The sequence below is a fragment of the Brachyistius frenatus genome, unplaced genomic scaffold (assembly GCF_029030835.1).
Source record: "Brachyistius frenatus isolate BFR_SWC_R1_liver_20210118 unplaced genomic scaffold, ASM2903083v1 Contig_10, whole genome shotgun sequence".
Taxonomy (NCBI): Eukaryota; Metazoa; Chordata; class Actinopteri; family Embiotocidae; genus Brachyistius; species Brachyistius frenatus.
This window is the reverse complement of record NW_027210609.1, coordinates 1783848-1804825: the sequence shown is the minus strand read 5'-3', so window position 1 is coordinate 1804825 and position 20978 is coordinate 1783848. Positions and strand designations below refer to the sequence as shown.

At 39.3% G+C, this 20978-nt stretch overlaps 1 protein-coding gene across 8 annotated transcripts in view; it reads left to right on the top strand.

Annotated features, from left to right (window-relative positions):
• The window catches only part of kaznb (kazrin, periplakin interacting protein b), a 116599-nt gene that overhangs the window by 83933 nt on the left and 11688 nt on the right, over positions 1-20978 (top strand). For 7 of the 8 annotated variants that reach the window (XM_069690815.1, XM_069690816.1, XM_069690821.1 and 4 more), the window contains 3 exons: positions 2882-2989; positions 18792-18983; positions 20497-20633. In XM_069690815.1, coding sequence (XP_069546916.1) covers positions 2882-2989; positions 18792-18983; positions 20497-20633 — 437 coding nt within the window. Of the gene's footprint in view, positions 1-2881; positions 2990-5349; positions 5653-18791; positions 18984-20496; positions 20634-20978 lie in introns of those variants that run through there. The other variant, XM_069690822.1, reaches the window with a different exon arrangement.

The window sequence follows — 20978 nt, the reverse complement described above, 5'->3', positions numbered from 1 at the left end:
AAATGAGAAGTGTTCAGTTGGTTGCAATGTGCAACTTCACCGATAGATGCCACTAAATCCAACGCACTGCTCCTTTAACAGTATTTAAATTATCAGTTTAAAGTACATGTATTTGACTCACCTAGAGAAAGGGAGAGAAGCTAAAACAAGCAGAGAACTGTGTCAACTGTGAGTAAAAGACCCAACATTAGCGCTCTCCTTCCGAGGTTTGGAGGTAATAGAGACTTCTCAGAATTTGGCAGCAACATCTTCTTTATTTCTTCAAAGAATAAATGCAAGTAAATGTAAAAGTAACTTTAAAAAAAAAAAAACGTGAGTCTTTTGTGACTTTGACTGCAAAAAGTATTTGTTTTCTGCTGACTTTAACTATAATTGCTATTTGATATGATTTTTCCAAACTAGAGGCCAATAATTATGTCCTATTTTCACAGATGATATTTTACTGAGAGATGTGAGGGAGGAAAACAGAAACTCTGGAAGATATTACAGTTTAAAGTCACTATGAGTAGTCTGCCCTGCTTTGTCTGTTTGTTCAGGAGACCTGCACATCTTGGTCTCATCATTTCCATAACCTTTAACCTCTTACAGTTGATGTCCAACCAGGCAGAAATGATATGGTTTGATATACTGCTCTCTTCAGTGCACATTCACAGCACTGACACAATTACAGGGTGTTTCCCTCTTGAAAAACAATGGACTGTGGCTAATCAAAGCCCCCAGGGAATGGGAGGTCACTTAACCCAGTGAAAACCTCATACACCCAAAATATGTTGAGATGAGTTGAGACAGAATCTGAAGCATATTCATGATGCAAATCACACACATGGAGAAGACGTCTAAATAGTAGGCCTGTAAATTTATGTATTTGACAGCTATATTTTGAAGTGTACAAAGAGCCGACACCTTTAACTAAGCGCTGGCATAGATTGTGAATTTGTCTCACGGCTAGCAGCTTCATCCTCTCCGTCTTTCGCTCTCTCTCTCTCTCTCTCGCTCTCGCTCTCCTCTCCCTCTCTTTCTCTCTCATTATTGTTGGTGCTAAGTAAAGAGGACTTAGAGTGGCCGGGCATGAGTCTGCCTGCTGTCCAATCTCCATATTAAGGACCAAAGAAAAGGTCAGCTTAACAACACCTAAACAGTTATTGGCAGGTCAGGAGGACGGAGGAGGGGCAGAAGGACAGGGAAGGTCAGTAATCTAGATAAATACCATGCGGTTGTGAAATTGCAACTGTCAAAATATGCAGATTAGGAGAGAAGAGTGAGATCATTGTTGAGGAAGAGTGGTTCTGCAGATGGTACTGCTCAAAAGGCACCTGCTTATTGCAGTATTCATGGATGAGGGTTATGGTTAAACTAGAAAACACTTTAATTTAAAAACTGAATTTGCATGTACACAGGAGGGGCTTCACACCTTTATCTGGCATAAAAACCGACATTTGCAGCTTCAGAGGATGTATAACATCAGCAGAATTACTCTCAGTTTTAAGATCTCAGATCAATAGCGGGATCTGAAGCCCACTTCAGAACGAAGTCAATGCTGTTATAATGCTACGGTGCCTGCTCTACAAAACCACTCTCTAAGTGGAGATACAAAGAGCAGATTGCTGCCTCTAATAATCAGTCATTTTGTTTTTTAAGTACTTACATTTATAAAAGTAAGCGGAGTAGAGTCAGTGGACAAGGGGATCTTGATTTAAAAATAAATATATGCTCCATCAATCCATTTTTCTTGTCCTCAGTGACGAAATAATAAGAGGAGGAGAGAAAATCTGTATTGCAGCTCAAAAGAGTCCTTGATCAGTGTAATTAGGTGAATCTGTCGATGTTTGGAGCACTTAGAGCAGGGGTGTCAAACATACGGCCCGTGGGCCGGATCCGGCCCGCCAGGGGGTCCAGCTCAGCCCGCCGGATGACTTTGCTAAGTGTGAAAATTACGGAAAGACATAAATTGCATTTCTATGAGAATATGGAGGTTTATGAGTACAAACGTTTTGTTATTTTATTTTTTAATCGATCCAGTAATTGCTTCAAAAACAGCGTAAATGCGACGTCTGCTCCGGAGGAAGAAGCGCTCGGTGCCACAGGCAGCCGCGCTCGCTGCTCGCTTTGTGACGCGTTTCACGTCAAACGCGTCACAAAGCGAGGGAATCTGCAGAGGAGAGCCCAGGGGCAGATAAACAGTGGGCTGATGTCTGAGTTTTTGGTCTTTATGTTTCTAGTTTATTGTAGAAAGACCTTAAAACAGGGTTTATCATCCAAAAACCTTCACCAATGATTTAAACAAAGAGAAATATTGTCGTTATGTATGCGTTATTATGCTATGATTTTACTGGTCTGGCCCACTTGAGATCAAAGTGGGCAGTATGTGGCCCCTTAACTAAAATGAGTTTGACACCCCTGACTTAGAGCCTTCTACCCTCACAAGACAGAAAGGAAAGGGGAAAGGTATATGAAAGATTTAAAAAAAAATATGTATATATTAAACAGTGTGTGTGTGTGTGTGTGTGTGTGTGTGTGTGTGTGTGTGTGTGTGTGTGTGTGTGTGTGTGTGTGTGTGTGTGTGTGTGTGTGTGTGTGTGTGTGTGTGTGTGTGTGTGTGTGGGGAGGTTCGGGGAGGGTATGTAACATTGTAATTGTAAAATAATTTAAAAAGCATGCATCAATACTAATAACATTTGTGTGTTAATATTGCTCTGTGGATCACGATTGCAGTTGTTTGTGGGAAGATTCATATGTGCAACAAGCTCATGTCAAAATTAATCATCAATTAGTATGAAGCTCACATTTAGAACAAGAAGCTTTGATGACCAAACATAAGAACTTTTTACGAAACATTTTATTCAGTAAAATCACACTTGTGATTATTTCCTCTCTCCTGCAGAAACTTCAGTTCATCACAGGCAGAAGACGATGGTGACAGACATGTGCTACCCGACAGAGATATCGAGCCTGATGGACTTTGGCACTCCAGACTGCTCGCTAGGCAAAGGTACGGTGTTGCTTCGAGGTACAAGGCATTGCCTTGGTGACAGCAGGAAGTGAGCATGGTGATTTATCCTGCCAGTTAAAATGACACAGAACTGTCAGCTTGACTGGGAGGTTAACATTGAAGACCTGTGAAGACTAAGAGTGAGAGAGCAATCAGATAACACGACTCAGTACCTGAACATGAGGGCCTTTCTGTTCACTGCAGGCTTTGATTAGTTGCAACTAAAAAACATCTTTTGTCATCCCATACGAGCTGGTATTAGGGTGTGAAACATGACTGACTTCCAGAGAAAACCATTTCACTTTGCAAACTGCTGTATTCTGAGTGGATCTTTATTTAACTTAATTGCACTAAAGTTGTATTGTAATGTGCTGACCACTTATCTTCTTCCACCACCGCCATCAGTATAAAAAATAAAATGTTTTATAGATAGCCTTGTGTAGCTTAGGATAATAGTCTCTTTCAATTTCTCCCATGTGAATCAAAATGACCAATACGTATACATACCACAAAAGGAATTAAAAAGCCTTGTGTCCATTTTTTTTTCTAATCATGACTGCTGTTATTCTCTGTTGTTCTGATATCAAACAAGAAAGCCTACGCTGTAATTGTAATTCCAATATTTTCATTCGGTCAAGCCTCTTGAAGCTGGCAGAGCACGCTTAAGGCTGCTAGGCAAACTTCACGTCATTTCCATCAACAGTGAGAGGTAACAGTTGTGGCCTCAGCTACTCATTCTCCTTCTTCTACCGCTGCCTACCAGGGCTTTCAGCCTTCCTTCTCTTCTCTCTGTCACTTAACTAATATTTTAATGCTGCTCCATCCTGACTCTCTATCAGCACTCTCCAGCACTGATAATGCAGAGTGACAGGTCAACCGTGAGCAGCTGTGAGAAGGGAAAGCAATAAGCAATGGAGGGTAGAAAGAGAAGGCTTTTAGGATTTCTTCTGGCTTCAATGAGAGCAAAGCAAATGAATGACATAGTGATACACGGAGTTAAGCCGAAGAATAAGGACACTGAGGAGTGGAAAATTTCAGACTGAAGAGGTGTCAGGATAAAAGCAATACTGTGAATAAAAAACAGCGTAGCTGAGAGGCAGGCTATAGTATGACTTTGGAATTAGGAAGTGCTTAATTTGGTCAAAATTTCCAATTCATATAAAGTACTGTAGTTCTTCAGACATGTAAAAAGCAGCAGGATATAATTTGATTATTTAAGCTCTAATATTTTGGGTCTATGATAGAATATAGTAATGGACAGTGGAGAAAAACATGCATGTGCAACATCTGGATTATCTTATAATGAAGATCCTCCTCTATTGGATAACTATCATTGCAATATTTTGTCTCAGCTCTGATCTGTCAGAGGGAATAAACCTGGCAGTAATCCTTGAAATGTTAATGTGTGATTGACAGATCCATTGCTTGATGTGACAAGTATCTGGTTACACCACGTTTGATCTTTGGATGGAACTAAAACGCTGCGTGTCAACCTCTGACAGACAGGACAAATGCTGTGGTTGCTCTGAACTGCTGCAACACAAATTTCTCTGACGCACAAACACTCACACGAGCACAAACACATTTGGCTGACACTTTAGTTGTGTTACTGAAGTGGTCATGAACCACAAATTCCATTTTAAGTTTATATAGGTGGGCTGGATGCTGAATTAATTAATTTGCAACAACCCTATCTCTACTTCAAACCACCTGCCTGAGGGTTTCAGGCCTAAAAAGCCCTGAGAGGCAAACTGGACCCGTTTTAATCACATTTACTCTTATATGACACAGTTGGTCCTTAGTCAGCACTGAGCAGAAGAGCAGTTGAATCCCTGGAGAGTTAAAGATAACATGGGAGAGTTCATATTGGTGATCTAATCTCAGTCCGTAGTGGTAAAGGAGTTTAGTTTGAAGCATGAATTTCAGATTACTTCACCGCTGCCCCTGATCCAATTTTAAAGGCATGTATTTAGATGTTTACACATGCAGCATTTACATGACATCCAGGGTTTGCATTCCTAACTCCTCTGGACAAAATGCACATTCACATTCAGGAAGTAAGTAAAATAAACTCGTAGGCTACGAAGGCATTGTGGGCTCAGAGGGAGTGCATAGTTTTTGTACAGAGGGTGTATTGTTCTCTATTCAGCAAGTGAATGTAACTGTACACAGTGTTTTCTGCTAGCTCTCGGCCATGAGGTGGAGTGAGAGCTCCACTGACTCACCTGGTTTGTTACCTGAAGCCTGAGGTGCAGTTTGTATTCCCCTCCCCCCACCTCCTCAGCTCAGAGGGGGGAAAGATGAAAAGCTGGAGTAGGCGTGGGTGAAAGTTGTCCTAGCTGCCCCTGGGCGTGTCGCTGAACAGAAAGCGGGAGAGAAGGAGAGTAAAGGAAGAAAGAAAAGGAGGAGGAAAGGCAGCTGAGTGGCTCTCGGGGGGACAACTTCCTGGTAACCTGCCTGGGTGGAGCCACAGTGAGCAGGGCTGGGAGCGGCTGGCTGTGGCAGTGCTGTGTGTGGAGTTTGAATGGTGTGTGCACTGGTCTGTGTGTTTGTGAGTTTTCAGGGTTTTTTTCACCTGCTATGAGAGCTCACACCACAGTTGACAGTGGAGCCAAGCAGAGCCGAGGAGGACATGAGGTCCGAGAAGGAGGAGGGGAAGGCCGGTGAGTAACAGACGGAAGAGATAGACAGTCGTTTGTGTGTTGGTGTGTCGGCCATAAAAGTGGCTTGAGCAGGCGTTGCGTAGGTTCACATGTGGAGATGTGTGTGCTTGCCTGTATTTATTATATAAGCGGAATTTTAGAGTTACAACAAAACTGATTAATTTCTGAAACTCTCCTTGTTTGTCATGGAAATGATTATATACAATTATATTGATATATACAATAGTAGGCTATGGTTTAAATTACATTTACCTTATGTAATGCACCTCAGACACCAGTAGTTTTGTGTGTTTCTTTACACTTGTACTCAGTCCCCAATCAGATGGAAAACTTGTACTTTGGACTAATTTGTAATTTCCAAGTTAAGACTTTGATTTAAAACATATTTTCAGTCCTTTGAAAATCAAAGTTGGGCTACAACTAAGGATTACTTTCACAATTGTTTAATCCACTGTTTATGTTCTTGAGTCATCACTTAAGTTTTGGTCTATAAAATGTCAGTATAGAGGGACTCAAATTCCCAGAAGCCATGCTGATGTCTTAAACTGATTGTTTTCTCAGACAAACAACCCAAACCTAAATGTACCAAATTTATTATCGCAGAAGATAACAAAAACTAGAGATTATTGATATTTAAGAAGCTGGAACTAGACAACTTAAAGGTTACTGAGGAATGCAAATTACCAGAATCAAAACAGCTAATGATTAAGTTTCTGATAAACAGATCATCAGGTAGAATAAGGCCTATCTCAACCAGACTCAACATTACAATCCTGTTTACATGTTAATGTGACATAATGCCAATATTAATCCAATATTATACAACAAAATAAAATAATTATATAGATTACTTTAAGTATGTCATAAAAATACTAGCTTACTAATATTACTGTACTTTGATAAGATATGGAGAACAATGGTTTTATTTTGGCTGACGTGCATCGACACTGTGTTATTATCACTCTTAATTTAAATATTCCTTATTTACTATGAACTATGATCTGACTGAGGCTTATTTAACACCTAATATACATATGCCGCACTTCACTGTTGGGGCTGGCTGATTTATTAAAATCTATTGATTTGATGATATCCCTGTCTTATTTGTTGTTTCACTTGAGATAAGAAGTAAATGCTGACCTACATATGACATGTTCATATGGATGATCTTTTAATCTCCTACAAGCGTTGTACATGTGGTGTTTGGTCCAACACTGTGCAGTATTACATATGTTAGTAGCTCAGCAGACTGACTGAGGCTTACTTAATCTGAGGGCAAATATTACTGACGGACAATAATATCGACGTTGGCTCTTGTGTTTGGATTAATGGAAGAACCAGACATATTATCCAGTAAATGAAAATGCACTAATGGTTGACTGAAGATGATAAGAGAAGCTATCGGTATCTGACTTGTAGTGAGTTTCAAAGGTAGAGGAAATTATATTTATCCTTCGCTTAGATGTCATGAACAGGTTTTTGATGTGTGTGCATCTGTGTGTGTGTGTGTGTGTGTGTGTGTGTGTGTGTGTGTGTGTGTGTGTGTGTGTGTGTGTGTGTGTGTGTGTGTGTGTGTGTGTGTGTGTGTGTGTGTGTGTGTGTGTGTGTGTGTGTGTGTGTGTGTGTGTGTGTGTGTGTGTGTGTGTGCCTACACATTCATATGCACTCGTGTGTGTCATGGTGGTTTATGAATAGAGATGAGTTTGATCCCAGAGTGATTTTCAGGACTCCTACTGCAGCTCAGGCACTCTGAACCCTGAGGTCACTGCTCAAAATTGCACAAGGTAATGAGTTTGACCGACTGCTTTGCAACAGACAGATGGTACCATCGGTGTCAGTGTCATATTCAGTTTTGTTGTAAAGTCTTTCACCACAACCATTAGACACAACATGTGGTGCATCTTGATCCAGAGCATCAAGTTATCTTGTTTGTTTTTTTGACACAACGTCTGTTTGATCTCTGTGTGAGCTAGCTGAGCTCATCACAGACCATTATTACCTTTATCATCTCTACGAGTATAACACCGAATGGTAATAAGCACTGAACAGGTATTTGTTGCCATATTGTACTTGATTTATACTCATCAGTAAGGCTTTTAAAATTTTACTCACAAGCTTCAGTAGCAGCTTCTGAACAGGTGCCACATGCAGTTTGTGGGATTATTGTGCCGTGCCCCAGGACATGAGGGACATTGTGTATGAATTAATGTAGATTTCCAGTTCTCCACAGACTAGATCCTGTTGTTTGTAACAGATGTTCAATCCCTTCTACAGATCTATAATAGGGACTACACACTGTAGCATTTTGTTCCTCAGTGGTCATCATCAGGGACTTTGCTGATTACACTGGTCAGCCAGTGTTGTGTAGATACTATGGCTCAATTTTTGTGTTTATCCAGTGTTAAGATTTTGATGCATGTAAGTCCACGAAGGCTTAAGGCTTATCATTATAAAATCTGCAAGTGCACGAGGACACTGGTTGCTTTTTTTCAGTTCCTTGATATGGTGGGATGATGATGACTTTCATATATGATGATTTGGTTAAACTGTACTCTTGTATTTGGAGAATAAATTGCCATTTATTTGACATTTATTTGTGAGCTTTTTAAGGTGCTGGTTTGCAAATTTAGTTTCATTTTGACCCAACTAGGCAAACTGTTTCCTGCCTATTTGCCGGGCCTGGCTCCAGCATCTTATTTACCACATCCATATGGTAAATATGGTTAACATCCATCTCAAAACACTATTTCCCAAATTGGCCGAATATTTCTTTAAAGAAAATACAGCATGATATATTAGCCTCAAATTTTAATGTCCACAGGAATGTCACATAAATTATTCCTACAATCCGCTCATCCTCCTGCACTCACACACTTGACACAGGTTATAGTAGGTCAGTTAAAGTGTGTGAGGGTTCAGTGCTGAGAGCTTTTCGTAGACTGATGCCGAATTTGAGTCAAAACAGCTTGACATCATTGATTGTCTGCTCAGACGTCACACCCATAAGAACTGGAGGAAACTAGATGGTGGGCCTTTAGAGGGACATAAGTCATTTTGACTTATTGAATTGAAAACTGAGTTATCCAGCGATCATAAATCCTGCAGGTCACCTTAATATAATTTGCCAGCATAAATATAAATCTCCTTTTCAGATTGTCTAAGGCAGCCAGATTAATTTTCTTAATCACTGGCTTATTCACCACATGTAAACCAAACCCATGCACAGTGAATGATGCCAGGGTCAAGTGACAGGGAGGTTATGTTTTTTTTTAAAATACAGCTCTTGACAGTATTAGAAATCTGAATAGCCTTGTCCACGTTCTCAGTAGCACATCCTTGGCACTCTGCCTAATCTGCACATAATAAACGTGTGAATCAATTACAGCCGTCTGGACTTGGCATCCTTGCACTGACCTTAGTTGTAATGTAAACCCACAAGCAATTAATTAATGGAAGCTGTTCCCAATAGATACTTGCACAGATATACTGTCCACTTTGTAAGCATTTGGAAGTTTTGACACAACAATAATGAGCCAAGCCTAAGCTTTAATTTGAGGTTTATTTCAACATAGAAACAACTGTGTGTAAGATAAAGCCCGTTTAACATGCAATGCCTAACGATTTGAGGTTTAAAAGTAATTGAACACATGAAGTCAACCGCAAGTTGTTTTACTCATAGTCCCCATAGGTTGGACACTTGGCTACAAAATGTGTTCACAGGAAAACTAGAAAGGCCTGCTCCTGATTTACCAGCCAAAGGGGGTCAAGCCTTGTGGACGATAGGAAAATCATTTGCATGGTGAAGAAAAACCCCTTTATGACTCCACAGCACATCAGGAATGCTTTCCAGGATATCAGCCCACACGATTCCTTGTCAATGATTAGGAGAATACTTTGTAACCACAAACACAGGAATAAACACAAAATGTAAACCCCAGGTGCGCCTCAAAAACTAAAAACATACAAAAAGAAACTGAAACTACAGGGCAAAGTTCTATGGACTGACGAAAGGAAATCTACCCGTCAAGATGATTGAAAGAAGAAAGTGTGGTTGGGGCTTCTGTTATGACTTGAGCGTGTTTGGCTGCCAGTGGAGCTGGCACACTGAGATTTCACCACAAACAAAACCAAGAGGTTGAATTCAGAGGCATACGGGAGCGTTTTGTAGGCTCAGATTCAGTAAAATGCATCAAAACCCTTAGAGCAATAAAACAATCCCAAACATATGACCTAAGCAGCCAAAAAACTTTTGAGGGTGAAAAAGTACCCAATCTCAATTGAATGAGCTGTGTTTTACTTGCTCGAGACTTAACTAAAGTTAAAGACCCCACAATAAACAAGAGGTGAAGGTAGCTGAAGGAAAGATACAAATCATCTGCTATTGTCTGTTGAATTTCTTAGACCGTTGGTACTTTGTATGACAAGGGCTATATGTCTGACACAGTACTTTTTTTTTTATTATTATTGAAATTGGCACTTTAATGTAGTATCCATTATTATGTTTGAATGTGAAGCACAGAGCCTTGATCACAAAAACTGCAAGTGTCCAAATACATCAACTCTTGAATGTGCTATGCATGGGTGCCCTTGTACAGATATAAACACACATCATTTAAAATGTACATAGAAACATACAATATGTACGACCTCATGTTTACTGGATTTATTTTTGATCTACTCAGTTAATCCAGGCAAACATCGTACATCCATGTTAGTATGTTATCTGTTCTTCAGTACAGTAGGTTAAGCATCAACATATTTGAATTTTATAGCTGTACTGACCTGATGTTTCGGAGTGATCTTTCATCTACAGACCCAGATGGATTACCATTAAGTGGTGAATACTCTGGTCAGATAGATTTAAGAGGCAGCAGCATGCATTATTTATGGCTATATGGATTATAGAGAGGCACTATAATACCCTGAGTGGGGAATGGACCTGACACTTACATACAGGTATTTCCAGGATGCAAAAAGAGCAGTGCTCGGAGTCTCAGTGTGTCGGGGCTTCAGGAATAAGGTGTTAGTTCTGGGCTCTTTCTGCTCTCCTGGTATATAAGATAGACGCTTGTCAGTGTTTGCGCGCTGTTTGTAGCTTAAAGCATGTGAAATCTGACTCTATACAGCCCACGCTCTCTATACAACCTCTGCTCCATTACTGCACAAGTTCCTCCCTTGCCTTTAGTACAAATTAACAATAAAGATGCTAAATATAGTTCTGCTATGAAAAAAACCCACTAATCACTGCAGCCTACCTATAGCATCCACCCACCCGGCCTCCCCTTGATTTGAGACTCAGCAGGGAGTCAATGACAGATTGAACGTGTTTATTTGTGAAGCTTTCTATTCTTAGTCTTCTTTTCTGTCCTTTTTGTCTTTTTGTCAGATTTGGGTCTGGAACTGATTTGATGCTCTCATTCATAAATTCTGAAACAGCATTTGGGTTGTCCTTTTGTCTTGAGCAGTAAACAGGTTGCTCAGAGATCACACCGTGTTTCCTTTAGGAACAACTCTGAATAAGTGTTGTTGTTTTTTTAAATTAATTTTTTGGGGCTTTGTAAGCACAAGTTTCATTCTGCTTGTTAGCTTGACTTCCTCATTTTGTAACAAGACAAAGCGTCTACAGTCATCCTACCAGCTCTGACAAGCTCTTCTTCAGCACGTGACCTCTTTGATCTGAACGACAATGCCAGCATGGCAAAATATTCACATTAACAACATGTTGATATTTAACCAATATTTGTATCATCTTATCCAAGTTTATCGTGTTAGCATGCAAACGTCTTGTAATTAGCAGTAAACAATAGTTTAGGCTGATGAGAATGTCATTAGTTTTGCAGATATTTGAACATTAACTTAAGTACTGGAGGAAATTAACTCACCCTAAGTGACATATTGTATGTCTGCACCGGATTGTACGGCTGTCCATCCAGTAGCTGTCCCATTTAACCCAAAATCACAAATGTGGTGCTTGAGGAAATGTCAGGTCATCACCAAAGTCCTTGAGATGCATCCTCTGGTACCATGAAAGTCTGTGCACATCAGCTTCATATTACTGAGACAGACATTGTCATATGAAGAAGCACTCTAAAGATATTACTAAGATGTAGCTTATGACGCACTCTATGTTGATACACGCCATGCATGAGTTATTTCAGCACACATCCCCGCTGTGTATTTCCTATCTGTCAAAGCTACAGTGTCAGCTGCATAATGAGTTTAATCAAGTGCTGACCAACACTGCTGTCTTCTCCCATGACAACCTCAACTGATCTTTATACTGTAATTAGTGGCGGCCAGAGCTCAGCAGACATATGCTCTCCTCATAATACAGAGCAGAAATAGCCAGCTGGGAGCAAAGCTGCACAAACACCCACACACCATCACATATCAAGTAATCCAGCTTCAACGAGAGAGACACTTCATTGCATAATGATGAGTATGTGCTCATAACAGATTAGACAATATTACATACATGATGCCAAAGCACCTGTTTGCCTTCCAGTGTTTATTTTCCAAACTGCACAGTAAAGTACTGTGTATGTGCTGCTGGAGTGAAATTAATTGGCTTTTCATTTCTGCATCATCCACTCAATTATATAAATGCTTGATGATTTAGAAAATGTTGAACAGTTATAATAAGTTGATGGACACTGAAGACATGGGGAAAAAGTTTAACTGCGGAGCAAGTTAATGCTCTGTGCAATATGAAGATTAAATATGTAGAAGTGCATTTTTTTGTTCAGCGGATTCTCAGCTGCTTGTAGTCTAAGGACCAACATTTTAATGCATATTAAGTACAGTTATTTGCTTTATTTAGTTTATAAATAAATAATCATACTCATTGTAAAATGTTTACATCAATAGTTTTCAGTATTTATGATTTTGGTTCTGATACTCTGGTCATGATTTGATTATTGGTTTTTTTTTTCTGGATGAGGAATTGCATCCCTACTAATTAGTGGAAATTAGTCAGAGATTATGAAATTCAGGAAGATACTACCTGTTGTGTCATCGGGTCAAACATACAAATGCGCTAATTTGGCCCAGTCAAGTCGTTACAGAGACACAGAGTTAGCTCGCTTCCCCTCAAGGAGACTGACAGTTTGAGTCAACACACTCACCTGCAATGCAGCTACACGCTTATGTAATGTTTCTCAATTCGTAGGAAGCCTCTGGGTATAGGACGCTGTACTGGGAAAAATGTTTTTGATATATTTATTGGTTCGTTCTTGGTAGAGTTTATCACCAAGAAGAGTTTATGACAGTGCAGCTTATTTGGAGGCTTTGATGAGGAATTTAAATACTTTTCTGGCTGTTTGAAACAGCTCAGCTCATATCAGCCTGGTACAGAAAAGCTTTTGTTATATTGCTGTTTTTATATCCCCTGTGAACATTTGTCTTATAGTTTACAGTTTTGTTTAATGAAAACTTTGATATAGGTGTCCTTATGTTTACTTAGTTGATGGCTTGCTGCTTAGAAATGTGTGCCATTCAATGATGCTTTGATGACCTGCTATATTAGCTGATTCCCATGCATTGCTACAGCAGAGCATCTCTCAGCCCTTTCTGTAGAAAGCAATTACCGTTTTCATCCTTCAGCTCCAATTCCCCTGAACACCTTCCTGACATACACACAACCCCTCTCCTGCATTACAGATTGCATATTATAGCTGTGCACCAAAACGAGTGGAACGGACAGGGTGGAAGAAAACAGCGAGTAAACAAAACTTCTCCTGGTTCTGTATTTCCTGGTTATTGTGGAAACTGACAAATCCAACCCCCTATACACATTGGCTGATTATAGTAACTTTCGATTCTAAAGCTGTAGAGGAACAACACTCTGTGTTTTATTTGTATAATGTGTAGGACATGTAGTAGGGTTTAATGAAAGCTCATGGAGATTATATAGGAACATGGTGAAGTTTTGAACATTTTGTCTCATACAGACAGCAGCAGGAATAATAGCAGTCATATATTGAACAGTGTTTGTTTCATGATAGTTAAAGCTGTTGGACCACAATGAGCAGCCCTCCTGTCTTGACATGCAGCCACTGTATGTCAATTTGTATGTTATATAGCTGGTAACAAAGTCGCTGGAAGAAATTTTGCCCTTCGGAAATAATGATGACGTGAAAGAGAAACGTCCATGATTTGATAATTTGTGAAACCATGTGAGGGCAAATGAAACAGGTGAATGTGTGTTAAGTTGTTGCTGTAACAGCACAGTTATAGCAGCATACTCTCGTAAAATGCTGTGTGACCCTGTTATCCAAGTATCAGTTACTGTACCTGAAAGATTAGAGGAGAGGAACAGGCAGCATCATCGCCCCTGGATTTGTCTTGGACTAAAATAGCAGAGTGAATCCAGTGTAATGACTAAAATTACACAGATATGAATTGTCAGGGAGACTGAGTTGGAAAAGTGACAGCCATGTACATCGTAACTCCTCAGGGCAGAACAGTTGGCTGCTGTCACAACAAAGATTTTTGACACCCTTCACAAATGTTACTTTCATGGTTTTGCTTTCAAATATACTGAGGTTCATAGAACTGGTGTTCTTTATGATGTGGTACAGTAAAAACAAACTTGTTAAAGGGTCAGTTCACCTGAAAACAATTACTCCAATACATGTGGTAACCCCCAAGTTACTTATCAGACCTCACCGTCAACAATTTTCACTGAAGCTAATTTCTACCTTCTATTTTCAAAGAAATAAAACAGTAATTCAGAGAAACTGTGACATCGTTTATAGACAGAGATGTTGCTGTTGAAGTTTTATTTTAATGAAACTATTTTCTGCTAGAAAAATTATTTGAGTGATCAATTTGTTGATTCCTAAAAAAAACTATTTGTAACTTTTTAAATAATTGATTTGTTGATTTTTTTTATCAAAAGCTTCCAAAATGCAGCTTTCCCATTATAGCTATTTCTTTTCTCTGTTTTACTTAATTGTAAACTGAATATTTTTTTGGTTTAGGAGTGAAGACTGCAAAAAACAAGACATTTAAGATGTGACTTTGGACTTGAGAAACTTACTTACTCACTTTTTTAAAAATAATTTTCTGACATTTTATGTAGGCTATCAGATAATTAGTCAATTGTCTAATCAGACAATGACCCACAAATTAATTGATAATGATGATCAAAATTAGCTGCAGTCCTTACTGAAGCACTGATTGAGTGCTTTTTCACACAGATATCTCAAAAGTTGGGTCAATAAAACAAAAAGTGTTCCTTTTTAATTGCTTGTCAGTTGTTTGCTTTTTGTAATTTCAATAAACTGACTCCTAACAGGTGAAGCGTTGAATTTATATAAGGCTGATTTCTTTAAAAAAAAGTTTTAAAATTTCCAAAATCCTGCATGCTCAGGTTCAGATGAGATAAACCTGCTGAGTGAGGCTTTCCAAGAGTTTGTCAGTGAGTTATTCACTTGCTGTAAAATTGTCTGGTAGTAAATTCATTGTTAAATGATGTGAGCCGGTCGAGACCGAGTCCAATTCTGATGCGCTGAGAGTAGTTAGTCAGAAATGCTTTTAATACAGAGTGAGCAATAACTTTAAATTTTCCTTCTTGTCCGAGCCCAATATTCCAACACATTAAACATCTTTGTTCATTCATGTGTATAAATGAAGCCACTTTAATCCTGCATATGGTTCACAGGAGACTAGTTCAGGTCTGTGATCACCAATCAACACATTTCCAACCGCCACTTCACCTTTCCAGCGCCTCTGCTTTCTCTCAAACCTAATCATTACCTGCAGCTGCTATTTGCTCTCTCTCCTCAGCTCTGTGTGTGTGTGTGTATATATATATATAAAAATATATATATATATATATGCGTGCGTGCATATGTGTGTGCGTGCGTATGTGTGTGCGTGCGTATCTGTGTGCGTGTGTGTGTGTGCTGGCTTTTGACAGCTTTGCGATGCAGGGGAAAGGGATAGGGAGTGACCTGCTCCTGACTGCTTTTGACAGACACACTAATGGGAGGCTTGTATGAGAAGTTCACTGAATGTTCCACTGCTGCGTAGGAAGAAGAGTGGGTTTCTCTTCTTATGTGGGAGGACTCTAATAGCTCAGCCACTGTGTAACCACTCAAAGCTCAGAGCTTATAGGCTACTGTCTTGCACAGTTTGTTTGACTCCAGTCAATTTAAATGGCATTTTTAGATCTTACAAAACAGCCTATGTCGACGTAAATTATCTGTAAGTTCAGCCAGTGGCTCACCTCTTTCAAAACCTTTCAGTCAGTATGAAATGAAGCAGCTTCTCTGTGTGTCCCTTCACTCATTTCTTAGATGTACACTGGCCGCATATCTGGGGAAGATGGAAAAATCTTGAGTTCACTGTGTTTTGATTTCAACCACCATCTTAGTCAGAAAACCTGCAAGCGGAAAAAGTGTGCACGTCGATTTGTGCATACTTCAGCCTCTCTGTGTTTGGATGCTTTTGGGTCTGCGTAGATTATTGGAGAGGATGATGCTGAAAATTAATGCTAAATTGGATTTGTGAAAATTGTGTTATTGATTTCTCTGGAAGTCACACATTTTTCACTAAATCCACTGTTAATACCCCTCAAGACACAATTCTCATACTCTTTCTTATTAACTTACAGTAAAACACATTGAACACATGAACCAAATGTTGCATGTGTGGTGATACGTAATTATAGGTTAAAACCATCAGAAAGGCTGAGCATAGAGGATAATGTTCAGGTTGGATCACTTGAGAATTACTGTAAATTGAAAGTTAATGACATGAGCAGATCAACCTTTACATCACAGCAAGTGCGGCTGATAATTTAAACAGTTTCTTTAGAGTTGAGGATTACGACGAACACAACAAAGCACCTCAAAAATTCACCACTTTGTCCAGCTTCACCAAAGGCAGCAGCTATGCTACCCGTAACAAAAAAATAGGAGAGCCTGTAGGTAAACAGATGAATAAGCGGATTTAAGCTGCAAGAAGGCCATGAAAGATTGCTCTCTCTAGGAAACAAACTCTTTTTGTCACATGCAGCACAGCGCTGCCTGGTGTGTTTCTATAGTCCTGCGTTGACAGAGACCGATGGACTGTCCCGACCATGCTTATCGGAGCTGCTGCAGCCTCACTACAACTGGCTGCAAGCCTGCAGAGACCCTCTCTTCTTTTTTTTCTCACACACACACATGCACACTTCCTTGCTTTCACATTTGCTCTTGGATTTTATATAGTTTTACATGGAGTCTTATAGTGATCTGCATAAGGTTAAGGAAAAAGTTGAGAGTTTTATTTGGTAAAAGTTTCAGCCGTGCTAGAAGCCCATGGGTGGTCGTGATTGGTGGTCAGTCAGTCTACGTCTTTGGTCCAAAATATCTCAACGGCTATTGGATAGATTGCCATGAAGTTTTGTACTGTAGTGGTCCCCAGAAGATTGACACTTTTCCAATGGGAATCATTATTAAAACCAAAAGTCTGTTTTTTTTTTTTAGCTTTGAATACTTTTTGTATTTTAAAAAATATGCACATGTGACATGGACACTTAGCAGAAAACTATTTTCTTACTTATTAATTTATTTATTTGTTCTAACTTCTGACAAATACACTGGCTATAGTGTCTATCAAACGTTTAGCTTTTCTTTAAAAAGGACGTGACAGCCTCCGGTCACGCTAGCTTGTCTGCAGACTTCTACTGCTTATAAATCACACAAATGCACATTTTCCAAGTTTCTAGGTTTAGACGTCCAACTAATAACTTATTGTCTAAAATGAAACAATGCAATAAAAATCACCACCACTTCCCGGAGCTCAAGTTGTCAGCAAGCTGTCACAATTTTGAGTGTTTTGTCTGAAAGCCCAAAGATATTGTATCCCACTGAGAAGTTGGTAAATGACATTTAAACAACCAGTTGTTCATCAAACTATTTTTCTCATCTACAACTTGATTAAATAACTGATTCATACGTTTCTTTCTTGGTGTGCTCTTTCAAACCTTTTCTGACATTGAGCTATTCTTCAAATTTGTCATTGGGGTTGCAGATTCTGTTCTATGGTTGAATGTTTTGGCTGACTGCGTATTTCTTTGTTCTCATAAAAGTGTGCACTCTACTGGAACAGACCTTCCACCCTTATGTGTGCAATATAAATCATTATGACACTGTTGCCAGTGTGAGTTTCCCTTACTGGACTTTTTCATCGTTTCTGTCCTCTGGCTTTGCAAACGTGTCCATGAGCTACAGTATTGTCGCTGAGTTCACTCTTCAGTTCACAGTGTCCTCTCCTTAGTCTCCCCCTCCTGTTTGCTTGCCTGTTTTCCCTGAGGGTTGGGAGGTATTGCACAACGGATGGAAAACACAGCAGCTCCGAGGAGCAGAGCTCAAGTCTGTGTTGCTTATATTTTATTAAGTCTTATCAGACTGCTGTCTCTCACTTGTCCACTGCCATCACCAGTCCCAGTCCTGAGTCTGTCACTCAATTTAACTACATTTCTAAAACACCCGTGGCCACAGCTTGAGTTGCGCTGCGAATCAAGGAAGGCTTTGATGTGTTGGTTTATTATATAATTTCCTGTAAACTCTTCCTCATTAATTTAAGGTGTTTAATATTACTTCCCCCATTTCCTGCTGCTTATTTAGCTTTTTTTTCAATTCCTGTTGGTCTTTCTTGTATCTTTTTCCCCTTTTACCTCCATTTTTCTGTCTTTGGCTAATGTTTTTAGCTCCTTCCTGCTATTTCTTTTAGATTCTCTTGAGCAAATGCAGCTACGTTAGAGCTTGTCTCCTGCTGCAACATGCATTCAAGTTGCATAATCAAATGCCTTTAACAGAATCTAGCTTTTCCAGTGTGTATTGCCTGCTGCGAAAGACAATTTTAAGCTGAGCAAGTGCGCTTGTTCCGTCTCTATTTGGAATTTGCTAATTTTCTTTAGATTTAAAATGTAATAAATAATTTGGAGTCTTGAGATGTTCTTTTCAGTTTTACTCTTGTAAAAGAACATCTCAAAACTCCAAATTATTTATTACATTTTATGTATTACATTTTTTTATTTTATTGTATCTGTCTCTCTTCTGATTTCCTCCTCTCACACAACTCTACATTCCTACTTGCCACATTCCTCCTCGGCATACTTTAAATTCCCAAACTCTTTTCTCCCTCAGTGTTGTTGCGTGAGGAGGTGGTGCAGCTTCAGGAGGAGGTCCACCTGCTGAGGCAAATGAAGGACATGTTGAGTAAGGACCTGGAGGAGACCCAGGGAGGCTGCTCTGCCAATCTGCTCTCTGCCACCGAGCTCCGTGTGCAGCTGGGTGACAAGGAGCAGGAGCTGGACCGTGCCAAGGAGGCCTTACAAGGTCAGGAGGCAAACACAGACGTCCTGTTGTCTCGGCTAATCCACCAGAACCTCTTGTTTCAAATAGCTACATGCCGTCCGAGCTTTCAGTTTTACTCTTGTAAACTATCTACTTTATCTCACCAAAGAAAATCAGCCACTATCTCCATGTCATGACAAACGTCTGGCACTGCTCTCTATATTTATCAAACTTAAAAGTATAACTAGAAATCTTCCAGCAACACAGAATTTGTTTGTTCATTAATGTCAAATCAATAGACAATTTTTCTTCATGTCAAAGGTTTTTTGAAACTCACTTATTTAGTCTATACATTCAAATAAAGTAGTTGTGGGTTCTTTACCTACCCTTGATACATAGGACGCCAAATAATTAGAATTAGAATAGTTTTTATGTCCATTAAGTCTATATCCTATACATTTTTCACTGACTTATTCTCTCATGTTTTTTGTTCTGCAACTGTGAACATTGATAATGTTCTCAATTTGTATGTTTACTTCATTCAGCAGAATTTTCTTGATTGATTTAAGTTTCCTCCTCCAGACTGACATGACCTCCAGTTTTAATACTGAGTAGTAAAATAACAGTGATTAAAAAGATCATAACTCTGTGTGTGCACATGTTTAGACATTATTCTGTTTTAGAAATGAGCATCAGACCTGATAAGCAGCCAAGTAGACTCCAGGTTCACCTCATTTTAATATATATCCATCAATCATGCCATTATGCAACACTAGCACAATCCTTTTTTTTTTATAAACTTTGAGAGTAAAATTGATAACCAAAATAGAAGAATAAATCTGAAAAGGCAGTTGTAGATTAGTCAAACAATACTGCCCTGCATGGTTCTCTCCACTGCTCGGAGAGTCACAGGTGGTAAACTGCATTCATTAAACTGCCATGTATTGCTGCTAAACCGGTTTGAATGTGGGGTGTAAAATATGAAGAGGCTGAACGCTGACAGGAGGAATGCTCACTGAGTGACACAATCGCATAGTTATGGAAAATACAGGTTCCAGTCTTGCCTCTCTGTTGTGTCTCTGTTGATCGCAGGCTCTAAGGAGAGCGTTATTATTGTTTTTGTCTGCAAAGACCCCGACCAGTTACATCATTTCTGTAAAGATATCTGTGTGAGAGAATAAAATTGAAAGAAATCAGTTCCAATAACTTTTCTCAAAGATGAGCCAACAGTCTCCACATGACGGCCAAAACAGTTTTTTGCATGAATGATTAAGTGCCGCTGTGTCACTTATCTATTGTCATGATTACATCATTTTCTGTTCCCAAATTCTTTCTTTCTAAAGTGAACAAGAAACACCAGTTGCACCCCTCATTAACAGAAGACACAGTGTCCCCTACTGGCTCACAGCTGCGATTACGAAGCTTTGTTTCTAATTTACAAGCATATTGTAAAATATTATATTATTCTGACAGTAAAATGTAGTTTTATAATGCGCATTGATATTTAAAAATATGCACTGCCTGGTGTGTGAATGTGTCTGTCTGTGTGCTGCAGCTATGAAAGCTGACCGAAAGCGTCTAAAAGTGGAGAAAGCTGACCTGGTGAGTCAGATGCAGCAGCTGTACACAACACTGGAGAGCAGAGAGGAGCAGCTGCGGGAATTCATCCGTAACTATGATCAGCATCGGAAGGTAACACCAGTCCGGACGATTTATCAGTATTAGCTTCTTGCAGACATGTCCATGTCAACCGATAACAAATGTCACAGCAGAAATACCAAAACATATTTCAGGTAATTTTGTAGTCATGTCTCCATTACATATTTCATCTTCCAGGGTACAGTGACAGGTTTATTTTTCAACTGTAAACTGTCAACAAATCTGAAACACTTCAATTCAACTCCCACTGCTTCACTTTTATAAGCAGTATACACACATCAAAGGGTTTAACAAACTATTATCTATTCATGTGCAGTTACATGAATTACTCGTGTACAGTATTTGTCAACAATTATAATTTTTTTTTAAATGTTTGAC